We start from the raw sequence: 12,805 nt of genomic DNA, 5'->3' as shown, positions 1-12,805 counted from the left end.
TGTCCCTTTTATTCCATGGGCTTCAACTTCACTGGTGAGCCTATTATGTGGCACTTTGTCAAATTCAGTTATCTGAATTGAATATCATCTGACAATTTGTCCAGTAGTAGGTCCTAAATTCAATGCCTGGTCTATGTTGGGGTTAGCTAATCTCAGCCAAGGCAGCAGTTGATTTTGGAGCCCCTTGGCTAGGGAAGGAAAAACCGGCCAGGGCTCCTGCTGCTGATTGCTTTCCAGCTGCCCCTGCTGGAAGTGTGACTTTCGGTGAGGATGCGATTGGGCTTAGTCCATTGAATTACCTACTGACACTCATCGGCTAGGCTTGCATGTGAATGATGGCCACTTGGACAAGGCATTAAAGGACTATTGGTGCCTGTGGAACTGCAGCAAGGAAAGGTTTTATAAAAAAAAAAAAAAAAAAAATGGGAGCAAAAGACACTTCCATAATTAAAAAAAACTTGTCTGCTTCAAAGCCACATACCCAACAGAAAGAGAATAGACTAATCAGTTGTACCCCCCGCTTGTTGAATATGAGTGCAACATCATGGAGGGTTGGGCTGATTTTTCTTGCAGTAATTCCCATACAATTACTACCCCCCCCAAGCCCATCTTGTGCATTAGCTGCCAATCAGTTCAAGTAACAGACCCAGGAAGCAAGTTGCATGCTATTGGCTGGAATGATATGGTACTCAGTTCTGTTTTAAATAGTTTCTGAAGTGCGCACTGTGCATTTTGTGCCAAACCTGTAAAGACCCTCGATTAATGTTGATGCAGTTATGCATGTTGCTTTTGTTGGGATTTGTTCCCTGTATTGCCCCATGTGGTCTCTGCCAATCTGCTGTGAGACACAGCTACCAGAAAGTGCTCTCTTTTCTCTTTTCTCCTTTCCCCACCCTCTGCATTGGGAGAAAACTTCAGGCCATTGCTTGTCATTTTCCTCATGGTATAATTGCTGAGATTGGGAACGTGGTTGATTGGGTGAGTCTACTTCGTGGTTCTGTTTGATGCATCAATACACAGATAGCAAAACATTAGTTTTTTATTATATATTACATTCATATTACATTCATACATGTAACCATCTCCATTTCAGTTGTCTGCTTGCTTTCCATACAAGGGCACCATGGCTTCTTTTGAAAGTCTAGGTTTTCTTGACAATTTATCTACAATCCATTATAGAGTATTCGCTCATAGTGTATGAGGTAAACTAACTTAATTTCTGTTGATCCTTCTGACTAGTATATTTGGGATGGAATGAGGTTGGATGTGACCCTGGACTCCACAGGCAGTTCCTGAATTATGTTGTCAGAGGGGAATGAGATAAGTTGGACAGGAAATAAACCTTAAACTAACTTATTGGAACCCTTGGGACATGTAACCTCCCAATTCTGTGCTTTTGGTGGGGGGGGGGGGGGAGGAAAGGGGATTGGGGAGTGAAGTAGAAAGGAAAGAATTGACAGCGCTCACTGGCCTCCTACATTTATAGTTATACCTCCTCCTCCTTTCCAGCTGATCGAACTGCCAACACTGGCTGTATTTGTGCGCCTTGTGGACAGTTATGCTGGGATGACTTTACCACATTGTCCTAAAAAGCACTCGTCTTGCTTCCAGGAATTCCAGATTTTAAACTTTTTGAAAAGGGGGTTCTCAACATAAAGTAGGTATAAATTCATTGCATCAATGGTGTAGGGTCTGTGTGTGTGTATGTGGATGGATGTGCAGCAACTTTCTCTAACTTTCTCCCCCTTCTCTTATAGGGTCGCTTGTTTTCATACCCTGACACTCACAGGCACCGCCTGGGCGCTAACTATCTCCAGTTGCCTGTGAACTGCCCATTTAAGTGTCGTGTGGCTAATTACCAGAGAGATGGACCCATGTGCTCAACTGATAACCAGGGTAAGCACTCTAACCCTCCTCTGGTAGGATCATCTTTTGCACTACTTGATCTCAAAGTGCTCTTCTATAAACCCAGTGACTTGGACTGAGCTATTTATACCAGTGTGATGGCAGCACTGATTCTATAACCTCCGTGTTCCTGAGCATGTCTTTCAACAAGCAGCTGGCTGAGTTGCACATGTTTAGCTGTGGTGCCATGGGGTTGCACCAGCAGAATTGAGACTTTTTTTAAGAGGGGGTTTTGCTTTTCAACAAAACCTAGGGAGTGTGAGGTGCTGCAGTGATGGTGAGTGTTGGGGTGTCATCATCCAATTCCTAGTCTTGGCTGTGGTACTTTTCCAAGGGCGAGCTAAGAGCAGGATTGCTGCCCACCCTTTCGACTGGGTAATGTTCCATTGTCCAAAGAGACTAAAGTGGGGGTGGGATGCAATGATGTGGAAGAATATGGACAAGCCTAATGGAAGAGATGTCAATCGGAGCAGGTATTTATGGAACTGTAGTTTAAAAATTGACCAGATTGGGTTCATAAGGCTCCATTGAGTGTTGCTGTAAAGTATTTTTCAAAAAGCAAGTCTAATCTGTGTAAAAGCAGAGACATATCTCACTGTTTCCATAGCAATCCTGCTGAGCTTCACATTTGAATAAGCGAGGTCAACGTTCAACGCTAATGGAAGTTTTCAAACACTTTTTCTTGCTTTTAAAAGGCAGCAGTGAAAGATCACTTTCCTTGAAGTTTCTGTTACTCCAATTACGTAAGAGCTGTGGGAGGGAGATGGAGGCAGCTGGTTGAGGTACAGCTTTCAACAGTATGTAACCAAACTCTGCATTCTTGCATACAGGCGTTCAATGTTTGGCTTTTTGATCCCATATCTCTATCTGGGCAGAGTCTGCAGTCCAAAGGACAAGGTCTAACTATATTGATAGAACTATTATGATAAGGATGGTATAAACATCACTTGTGCTGAGTTGCAAGATAAATTATCTGATTTCAGGGCAATCCTGACTTCAGTCATACTGAATTTAAAAAAATATATATATATAAAGATCTGCTACTCCTTTTGGATCCTCTAACCTGTTACTCTGAACAGCAGCTGAGCTGCTCTTGGTCTCTGCCAATGAGTCTTGAATTACATACTGTAGGTCTGTGAAGATGAATTGCAGAGAAATTTCCTAGAGCAGTGTTGTATTTTGGAGAGTAGCACTGCTGATCTGGGGGTCCGAGCTACCCCTGAAGAATTGTGGGTATCGACAGGCGTACAGTCACTATTACCTAAAATTAACACCTTGACTTGTATTACTGCATCACTGTAAAAACTCTACCTGCTAAATTGAGAAATGAATGACTGACTGTTCATATCCAGGAACCCCTCTCCTCTCAAGCTAATCATCAGCTCTTGCTGGGACACCATTTTATTGGTGTTGACAGGCTTTTCATGTGAGAATTTGGACAGTAAATGGCAGTAGGTTATCTGCCTATGTGCTGAACTTGCTGTTGCTTTACTGATAGCCACACATACATTTTCCAGCAGGAGCCACTGGGTAACACAGGAACAGTATCACTGATTCTTCTTACTGTTTTCTTCTTGCCCACCCATGTGCTCTCTCTGGCCTGGGGCAAGTGTGGCCAATGTTAGTTTTCCCACCACTGCTGCCTGCCTGGAAGGAGGAGGGGGGGGGGGGGGCCCAAAGCTAGGCCAGGCTCGAAGTGTCTAGATTGCAGTTGGCACCTTCTCTTCCGGGGTGGTTGAGATGATGAACTTGGGGAATGGGAATTTGTGGTTGTGAATCTCTCCTGCCCTTCCACAAGCAACATATTGGAGCACCAGTGTCCTCTCCAAATAAAAGTTGCTATAATCTTAAATAAAACCCTGATCATCTGTGTTCTTGTGTAGGCGGAGCCCCAAACTATTATCCGAATAGTTTTAGTGCCCCTGAAACTCAGCCTCTGGCCATGGAGCATTCTCTGGCTGTAACGAATGATGTTGCTAGGTACAACAGCTCTGATGAGGATGATTACTCCCAGGTGAGTGTAGTAAAACTACTGACTGCATGAAAATTCTGCTTTTCTTTCTCCTCTCCCCCTCTTTCTTTCCCCCCCCCCCCCCCCCCCCACCCCAACACAGCAAAAATATAGCTCATGCACTGCAAACCTGGCACTAGACATTGAGTATTGATCTTATCCTGGTGTACTAAGGCCTTGAGTGTGGCTGGAAGTGTTTCCTTGTGATGCTGGGTCATGCCATATTTGCTTTTAGATGCTTTTTGTAAATGTGCAAAAGCACTGAGCCAGAACCTTGCGACAGAGCTAGAGGATTCCAGTTTAATGCTGATTTTTAAAGTCTTGCAGTATTTAGAATAAGGTGCATGTCTTTGCATTATTATTGCCAAATTGTAGCTGGCGCACAGTCTCTGGGGTGGGTGAGAAGACAGAGTTGTACCAAAACACAGTCACTGTCTGCATCTAACTGTAACCTGAAGCACAGGATAAGCATTAGTAGTGTGTAATGGCAGGTTTACAACTGGGCTCCATTAAACCACAGCATGAGACAGTTTACCAAGTGTATCTGGAGTCCTGCAGTACATTGGTGTTATATCATAGTTTTCAGCAATGACATTAACCAAATGAGGTGATGCAATCACATGGGACTGGACTGCATGGAAGTCAGCTCACTACCTGGTCACCTTTTGGGACTTGGGTTTGAATCCAACCCAGACTAATGGGACAAAAATCTCCTCATTTTGCTGCCTATAATAATTCGTATAAGCAGATTCAACCTAGCACCTTGTAGGTATGTGCCCACAGTGCTGAAGCGGCCCACATTTGGCAGTAACAAGCATGCAGTTGTGGTCTTGAGTCTTGCATAAGGGTATCTAGTGTGGAAAATGGAAATAACACATTGCAGTAAAGGTGCCTTTGATTTTCTGTGATTTGGGCTAAGGCTCATTGGACAGAGTGCGACAAGCTTTACTGTTCTGATCCTGGGAGTCCATGATGCTGGCAGACTGGCCAGGAGATCCATTTGCCATTCTAACACTCCTCATCTATATGCGCACAAGAATCAACCAGAAAATCGCCATGTGTGCAATCTTCAACAATTCCATAGATGTTAGTGACACAGCTGGTCACTGTGTATAAGTCTGGGTAACGAAGTTCATCAGGCATTCACATCAAGGCTGATCCAGATGTCAATGTCCACGCACTTATTACCAGTTAGAAGGGTGAACACTTTTTACCCCCAAGGATGCTGACGCCAGGCACAGGCCAAGGTTTAAAAGTGTACCCTTCCCAATTGATGACGCTTGGTGCCACACTGTCCAGTTCATTAGAATCATAAAATTGTACAGCACAGAAGGGAACCATTCAGTCCATTGTGCCTGTTCTGGCTCTTTGAAAGCACTATCCAATTAGTCCACTGCAAAATTGGAAGTCATGATCTATTTCATCTGTCCTTCCTTTCTTATTGAGCACCTGTTGGTATTTCAGTGATTTTTCAGAAATCTGCTCGTACAAGCACTATTTGCAATGATTTTGAATTTTCATGGGATTTTACTCTGGACTAGGTAACTGCATTTTATCAGAATGTACTGAATGCTGACGAGCGTCAGAGGCTGTGTGAGAACATTGCAGCTCATCTAAAGGATGCTCAGATTTTCATTCAGAACAGAATGGTGAGTTGAATATTGTGGGGAAGGGTTTCTTTGATTGTGTCAGTTGTCAGAAGAGAAAATAAATACCTCAAATTTCATAAATGCTGCCAAGCTCCATTTAGGTAACTAGTGTATTTTGTGTGGGATTCCTGCTACATCCATATTTAAACTAGATCAAAATCCTAGGCTCTTGGATGAATCTTTCAACAGGGACAAATTAAACTAAATTACAGGTTTAATCCATTAATGTACTCCCAATTTCTTCTGGCCCGAGGTGTAATTTTTTGCTTTGCTCAGCATCTTCCTAGATACCCATGCTAAAATTTAGATTTCTCTAGGGTGTGTCCGGGAAAGCGGTCAGGCTGCTGATACTATGGTTTAGGTGTACTGATACTGTAGTGCCACCTACACTGAGAAGTGGGCATTACTAATACTGCACTGCCACCATTGGGGAAAGGAGCTTTGGGTACAGTGTGCTGACACAAACACCACACCACGAGCTTTGGGGACTGTGCTGGTGCAAACACCACACCACTACCATTGGGAAAGGAGCTTTGGGGTCAGTGTGCTCGTGCAAACACCACACCCCTACCATTGGGAAAGGAGCTTTGGGGACTGTGTGCTGGTGCAAACACCACACCCCTACCATTGGGAAAGGAGCTTTGGGGTCAGTGTGCTGGTGCAAACACCACACCCCTACCATTGGGAAAGGAGCTTTGGGGTCAGTGTGCTGGTGCAAACACCACACCCCTACCATTGGGAAAGGGGCTTTGGGGACTGTGCTGGTGCAAACACCACACCGCTACCATTGGGAAAGGAGCTTTGGGGACTGTGCTGGTGCAAACACCACACCGCTACCATTGGGAAAGGAGCTTTGGGGACTGTGCTGGTGCAAACACCACACGCTACCATTGGGAAAGGAGCTTTGGAGTCGGTGTGCTGGTGCAAACACCACACCGCTACCATTGGGAAAGAAGCTTTGGGGACTGTGTGCTGGTGCAAACACCACACCCCTACCATTGGGAAAGGAGCTTTGGGGTCAGTGTGCTGGTGCAAACACCACACCCCTACCATTGGGAAAGGAGCTTTGGGGTCAGTGTGCTGGTGCAAACACCACACCCCTACCATTGGGAAAGGGGCTTTGGGGACTGTGCTGGTGCAAACACCACACCGCTACCATTGGGAAAGGAGCTTTGGGGACTGTGCTGGTGCAAACACCACACCGCTACCATTGGGAAAGGAGCTTTGGGGACTGTGCTGGTGCAAACACCACACGCTACCATTGGGAAAGGAGCTTTGGAGTCGGTGTGCTGGTGCAAACACCACACCGCTACCATTGGGAAAGAAGCTTTGGGGACAGTGTGCTGGTGCAAACACCACACCGCTACCATTGGGAAAGAAACTTTGGGGACTGCTGGTGCAAACACCACACACTACCATTGGGAAAGGAGCTTTGGAGTCGGTGTGCTGGTACAAACACCACACTGCTACCATTGGGAAAGAAGCTTTGGGGTCAGTGTGCTGGTGCAAACACCACACCACTACCATTGAGGGAAGTGGGTATTGGATCGATGTGCTGGTACTAACACTAGCAGAAGCAGGCCAGTACTAAAATTGCAGCAGCACGGAGACAGATATTTGGACAACACACTAATATCACCACTAGCATCAGAATCACTGGGTATCTAGGAAGATGCTGAGCAAAGCAGAAAATTATACCTCCTCGGGCCAGAAGAAAAGAAATTGGGAGTACATTAATGGAAAGCTAGTAGTACAGTAATGTGTTTGTGCGTGTACTGCACTTTTGGCAGATTTTTGGATTAAACCTGTAATTTAGTTTAATACTGGGTCAATGTTCTAATACTAACTGTACATTTCTAGCACTCCGAGGCAGGGCCTGGCTTGGTCGCCTATTTGAAACTTACTCTGCTTTAAATAATTTAAATTGTGATGGCAGAACTAGAGGGGGATGGGGCAACCTATAATCTCTACCCCTTCAAGGACAGCAGTAGTTATATGAAGCAGACTCTTAAGTTAATGTTTTTTTAAAAATACTGGCAGTATCTCTGGTTGCATGCTGAGATGAAAGGTTCTGAAAATGAGTCTAGGGACTTGACAATTTCTGGAGCTCTGCTTTAGAACAGAGATTGGTGGAGATTTGCACATAACCACTTTTTCCCCTGGCCAACAAACTGCATGGTTTTATTTTTTATTTTTTTGTTTAGGTTGTTAAACCTGCCAGCTTCTATAACAGATGGATAGGACTACAGTTTACAAATGTTTCTTCTGCCCCAACCTCCAGTGCTGCTAAGTATGGAGAGGGAAGAGTATTGAAGTTAAAATGTGCTACCCCACAGCATGCTGGACAGCAAGCTTGTCGCTTCTATTCTGCTGCATGGTGACTTCCTGATCTCGAGACTTCATTGTGAGGAGGAGCCTAGTGGAAACCAGTTGCTTCTTCACAGGAAGGGAGGTTTGTCGGAAGAGTCACCATGGGCCAGGCTCTGATATCTTGGGTTAACATATTGGCAGAGGCCCAAGAGCTGGAATGTGGTCCAACCTCTTTGGGGAACGTCTGTAGCACAGAGCATGAGAGAAGTTCAGAAAGATGTTGTGGGGAGGGCTGGTGTTCCATGGAATACTAATGCTCAGGTACAAGTATGTATTCCTGACGATAGTCATTGTCATTCCAGATCAATCTGTTAACCAAAGTTCATCCTGACTATGGTGCTCAAGTCTGTTCATTGTTGGAGATGTACAATTCTAAATGCCCTCAGAAGGTATGTGCTTTGATCTTTTTACTCGGCTTTGATCTTAATCGCACTTGTGTCTCTTGCACCTTGATGGCCTATTTATTAAACTGTTCCTGGTCTATTCACTAACTACCTGATTCCATCATGGTTGTAGGATTGGAACTTAATTCAGCTAGTCAGGAAAAGATGATTTTTCTTAAAATAACTGTACAAAATATTGCTGATGTGGCTGTTGATCCCATGTTCCATATTCTAGTATTGATCCTCTGAGTAGGATATCCAACTCCGAATCTAAATACCTCCTTGAATGACTTGTGGATGGCTTCAACCCCTTCCTTCCCTCCAGTTGCCTCTTTTTTTCTTTTTCTGTCCCCTACTCAATGTTTAGACTTGCCAGGGTATGGTTCCACAGGCACAAGCAGCTGTTGCATTGATGCTTGTTTTGTTTAGTTTGTTCTTGAGATGTGAGCAAGGCAGTATTTATTGCCCATCCTTATTGAAGGCATTGAGTCAACCGCATATTGTGGACTAGTCACATGTAGGCCCAACTGGTTGGAGTGGCAGGTTACCTTGTCCGAAGCACCAGGTGGGTTTTTATAATTGTCCGTCTGGCAGTTTTCACGGTCACTGTGCCAGCCCCATGGGCTAATGGATTTATTCAATTCAATTTCACAACTTGCCATGGTGGGATTTAAGCTCTCAACCTCTGGATCACTAGTCCAGCACTGTAACCACTAGGCTATTGCACCTATAACCATACTACTGTGCTCTGGCTGAAACCTACAAACTCCGCATAGGCTAGGAATTGAACCTGGACCTCCTGTTTGTAGCTTGGTGCTGCACTAGGCAGTGAATTTGGCAACTGAGCTACCAAGAGCAATGCAGTAGGTTTTTTTTTTCAATGGAGAAATTGTGGGAAAAAATTCCTTTCTATACGGTTCTACTGACTAGAACTTGCAGCTATATAGCATCTTTGTAAAGCACGTCCAGATAGACAGAAGGAAAATTGACTGCGAGCCAGGAAGTGAGACATTGGGAGACATGACCGAAGACTTGTTCGAGTTGGTTTTTAACGGAGGAGCGTGATGTAGAGGTGTGGGGAGGGAATTTCAGAGAATGGAACCCAGACTGCCCAAATGGCGGGATGGAGAGGGATTTAGAAAGGCCAGGTTCAGAGGAACTGTTTGTTCAGGGAGGGATATAGGGTTGGCAGAGATTGCAAACATGGGGTGGGAAGAGACCATGGAGGGATTTTTAAAGACGAGAACGAGGATTTTAAATTTAGTGTTGAGTGATGGTGAGTCAATGTAGATCAGAGAGGATGAGGGCGATGGGCGAGCAGGACTTGATGCACGATGGGACATGGGTGGCAAATTTTTGCTCAAGTTGGTTTTTGAGGAAGGGAGGACAGCAAGGAGATCATTGCAATAGTCAAGTCTGGAGATGATCAGGAAATAGAATTGTTTCAGTGGTGAAAGAAAGCAAGAAAAAGACTTGCGCCTTTCACGACCACTGGGTGACTTGAACCACTTTACATGCAAAGTACTTAATTGGCTGTAATCACTTGTAATGGAGGTGGGCAATATGACACAGGTGGACATTAAGTGGTCTTTGAGGTGAAGAGAATCTGGGATCTGAAACTAGCCTCCAGGTCGACCAGGATACCAAGGTTGCTGTTAAGAATTTGGGTCTGCCACAAGTATCAGTCGCTCTCTTAAACTGTCTGGTTGCCTGGTGTTTTATGTGTTGACCTGGAGAAAGTTGTGACTTGCCCAAGATTGAATGTTGGACACCATTGAGACAGTTATGCTGATATTTGGAGATTATGTAATGAAGGTTTGCAGGTGTATTTAGTATAAAATTAGTACCCTTACTAAAACCATTCTGCACTCTGGTAAGTGTCTGAATTGTTAAAACCTCAAAACTTGGGAGATTTAAGATCATTCAGGTACTGCACAAGACGGTCATCTTATTCTACTTTGTTAATGAGTAAGGTCTTTCCCATCCAGCTTGTGTATGCATGTGTGTACTAAAAAACTTTGTATGGGTCCTAATATTGGATGTGTTCCTTTTACAGGCAGTGATTAATACCTACAGCCGTCATTCTTCTGATCGCTCCATTTCTGCTGAGAAGTCAAACCTGTGATGGGTTGAGTCTGAGTTGCAGTGCTACTACAACCGTCTCCTTAATGCAAACTGTCCAGACCCCAAATAAGCTTCAATTGTTAACTGATTGATTGTGTACTGATAATGATCCCTTAACTTCCAATCTTGTAACTCAAGAATTTCCTTTTTGCATATTTTGTTTAAAGCCTAAAAAATCTTGTCTGCTTGGATTTATAACCAATCCCATTTAACTTCTCCTCTCTTTCCATCTTCCCTATTTGCATCTGCAAATGCTGTCCATTACTGTCTCCTAGATTCAGGTACATGGTCCTGGAGATGAGCCTTTTTATTTTAAACTGGGCATCTGGTTACAGAATGCCTGGTTGATCCAGGGCATGGTGTTTGGGCTGAATCTGGCAATATGCAGTGAGATCTTCTGCCTTTTTAGCAGCATTTTTGAAGATTATTCTCCATGCAAGCCACTAAATGCCTTTTAACATTTATTCTTTTTACATAGGTTAAGGCTTCAGCTAAGTATAGCTTTGAATATCCAATGCACTAGCTTCTGTGCCTTTGTTCTTGCGATGAAGTACAGGCTAATGACTCTGCTCAAAATCACTGCACATTGAGTCGTGTTTAACAATACTGATTTTTTTTTTTCAACATATAATCTGGGAAGTGGGATACTGGATAAAGGCTGAAACTCAAATTAAGCAATTAATAATGCAACTTGCACCTACTGTTGTCAATACTTGTACTAGCTGACAGTGAATCTGTGTAGTTTGAGAGTTTTCAAAGCCGTGTGAACAGTTTACTGCTGTTGGTGCTGGGTGCATCATCCATTCCATTTGCCCTAGCACGAGTATTTTGATACTCGTTCTTTGGACTGCAGAATGCTGTCAGGAGTTCTCATTTGATACTTCCTTGTATTTGTTTTTAACTGTTGCAGACTATGTTGAGTTCAGTTGTATCCCTCTGACTTCATGTTTAATTTCCCATTAAAGTGGTCAGCACTCTGAATTTGTATTTTTTTTGTTCCAGTGCTTTGTCCCTGATTTTCCCCAGACACTGAGGGGATGTTAGGGGGGAGTGTGCTGTGTGACAGGATGTTAGAGGGTTCCCCCCCCAGGCCTTTTATTTTACCTTGCCCAGCAGTGATTTTTAAAAGTTCTACTCCTGTAATGACATGATTGATTGCAGTGACTGCACTTCCCATTTGTAATGTCAAAGCAGTTTCTAAGCATCAGTAAATATAATGTGTAACACGTGATGAGTCATTGTGAAAATCCAGTTCCATTTTAAGTGGTCTTAAGTCAAAAGTAATGGTTAAGAAAGTAATCAGTGAGGATAGCATGGTGATTCAGTAAAGAACTTGTACTTATGTAGTGACTTTCATGAACTCAGGACAACCCAAAGCACATCCTGTTGTGTATGTAATATGTGTGCTACTTTGAACCTATGGACAGGACTGCACTACTTGTTGGGCGTAGTGATACGCAGTACCACTCCTGGCCATAGGGGTATAAATAGTACTGTGGGTACTGATCCCCCTCAGTTCCCACCTGTGGGCATGAAGTAAAGACCTATGTATAGTCCCTACCTCCAACCAGTAAAGACCTGTTTGAGTTATACGTTTAAGTCTTTGTGTTAATTGTTCAATACAATACACATACTTAACACTGGCAACGAGTCGGTTCAAACCCTGCGGCAGTTATTCCACAGCGGCTTCGTCCAAAGACAGGACGTTGAAGAGAGGTTCCAATCCTCAACACCCCACTGAAAACTGAAGGGCAGCAGAAATCCTGACAGCTTCCAGCGACTGGAAGCGACAGGCATTAGGACCCTGAAGCCTCCATAACCTCGTGGGTAAGCCAAAGCCCGGGAGGGAGCGAGCAAGAGCCGCCGAGCGGGTGAGCCAGAGGCCGGGAGCCGCTTCAAGCGGGAGGCGCTTAGCGGGCCAGCGATCGCACCGGTGATAAGGGCTGAGAACCGTTTCGGGCGGGCGGCGCACCAGCGATCGCACAGGAGATAAGAGCCGCAGTCGGGCTGAAAGTCAGCGACGAGAAGCGCGGGAAAACCGCCATTGAAGTGGGCGGGGAGAGCGAGAAGCGCAGGAAAGCCGCCATTTTTCGCGGGAAAACCGCTGGGGAAGAAGGCAGAAGCGGGAAAACCGCCATTTTGTGGGCGGAGGACGACGGCAAGAGCGGGAAGCCGCCATCTTGGATAACAGTTTAAAAAAAAAAAAAAAAAAAAATCAGAAATTGCAAATCTGATAAAGTACTACAATGCCTAAACACGGGAATATTAGCAACTTTGATAGTGACATCGAAGATTGGGCCATATATGTTGAACGAGTTAAAAATTATTGTAAGGCCAATAAAATTCGTGAGGCTGATAAAGCA

At 44.4% G+C, this 12,805-nt stretch overlaps 1 protein-coding gene across 1 annotated transcript in view; it reads left to right on the top strand.

The window, feature by feature from the left end:
- The window catches only part of cat (catalase), a 50,712-nt gene extending 39,289 nt beyond the window's left edge, over positions 1 to 11,423 (top strand). The window contains exons 9-13 of the mRNA XM_086007574.1: positions 1,758 to 1,896; positions 3,789 to 3,919; positions 5,458 to 5,565; positions 8,238 to 8,324; positions 10,375 to 11,423. Of these exons, the coding sequence (XP_085863700.1) occupies positions 1,758 to 1,896; positions 3,789 to 3,919; positions 5,458 to 5,565; positions 8,238 to 8,324; positions 10,375 to 10,443 (534 nt within the window). The 3' untranslated portion in view covers positions 10,444 to 11,423. The remainder of the gene's footprint in view (positions 1 to 1,757; positions 1,897 to 3,788; positions 3,920 to 5,457; positions 5,566 to 8,237; positions 8,325 to 10,374) is intronic.
- The last annotated feature ends 1,382 nt before the right edge of the window (positions 11,424 to 12,805 follow it).

Source organism: Somniosus microcephalus, chromosome 15 (assembly GCF_052327205.1).
Source record: "Somniosus microcephalus isolate GS21.2 chromosome 15, FLI_Smic_1.0, whole genome shotgun sequence".
Classification (NCBI taxonomy): Eukaryota; Metazoa; Chordata; class Chondrichthyes; order Squaliformes; family Somniosidae; genus Somniosus; species Somniosus microcephalus.
The sequence above is the reverse complement of the archived record's forward strand: the minus strand, read 5'-3'. Positions and strand labels throughout refer to the sequence as shown.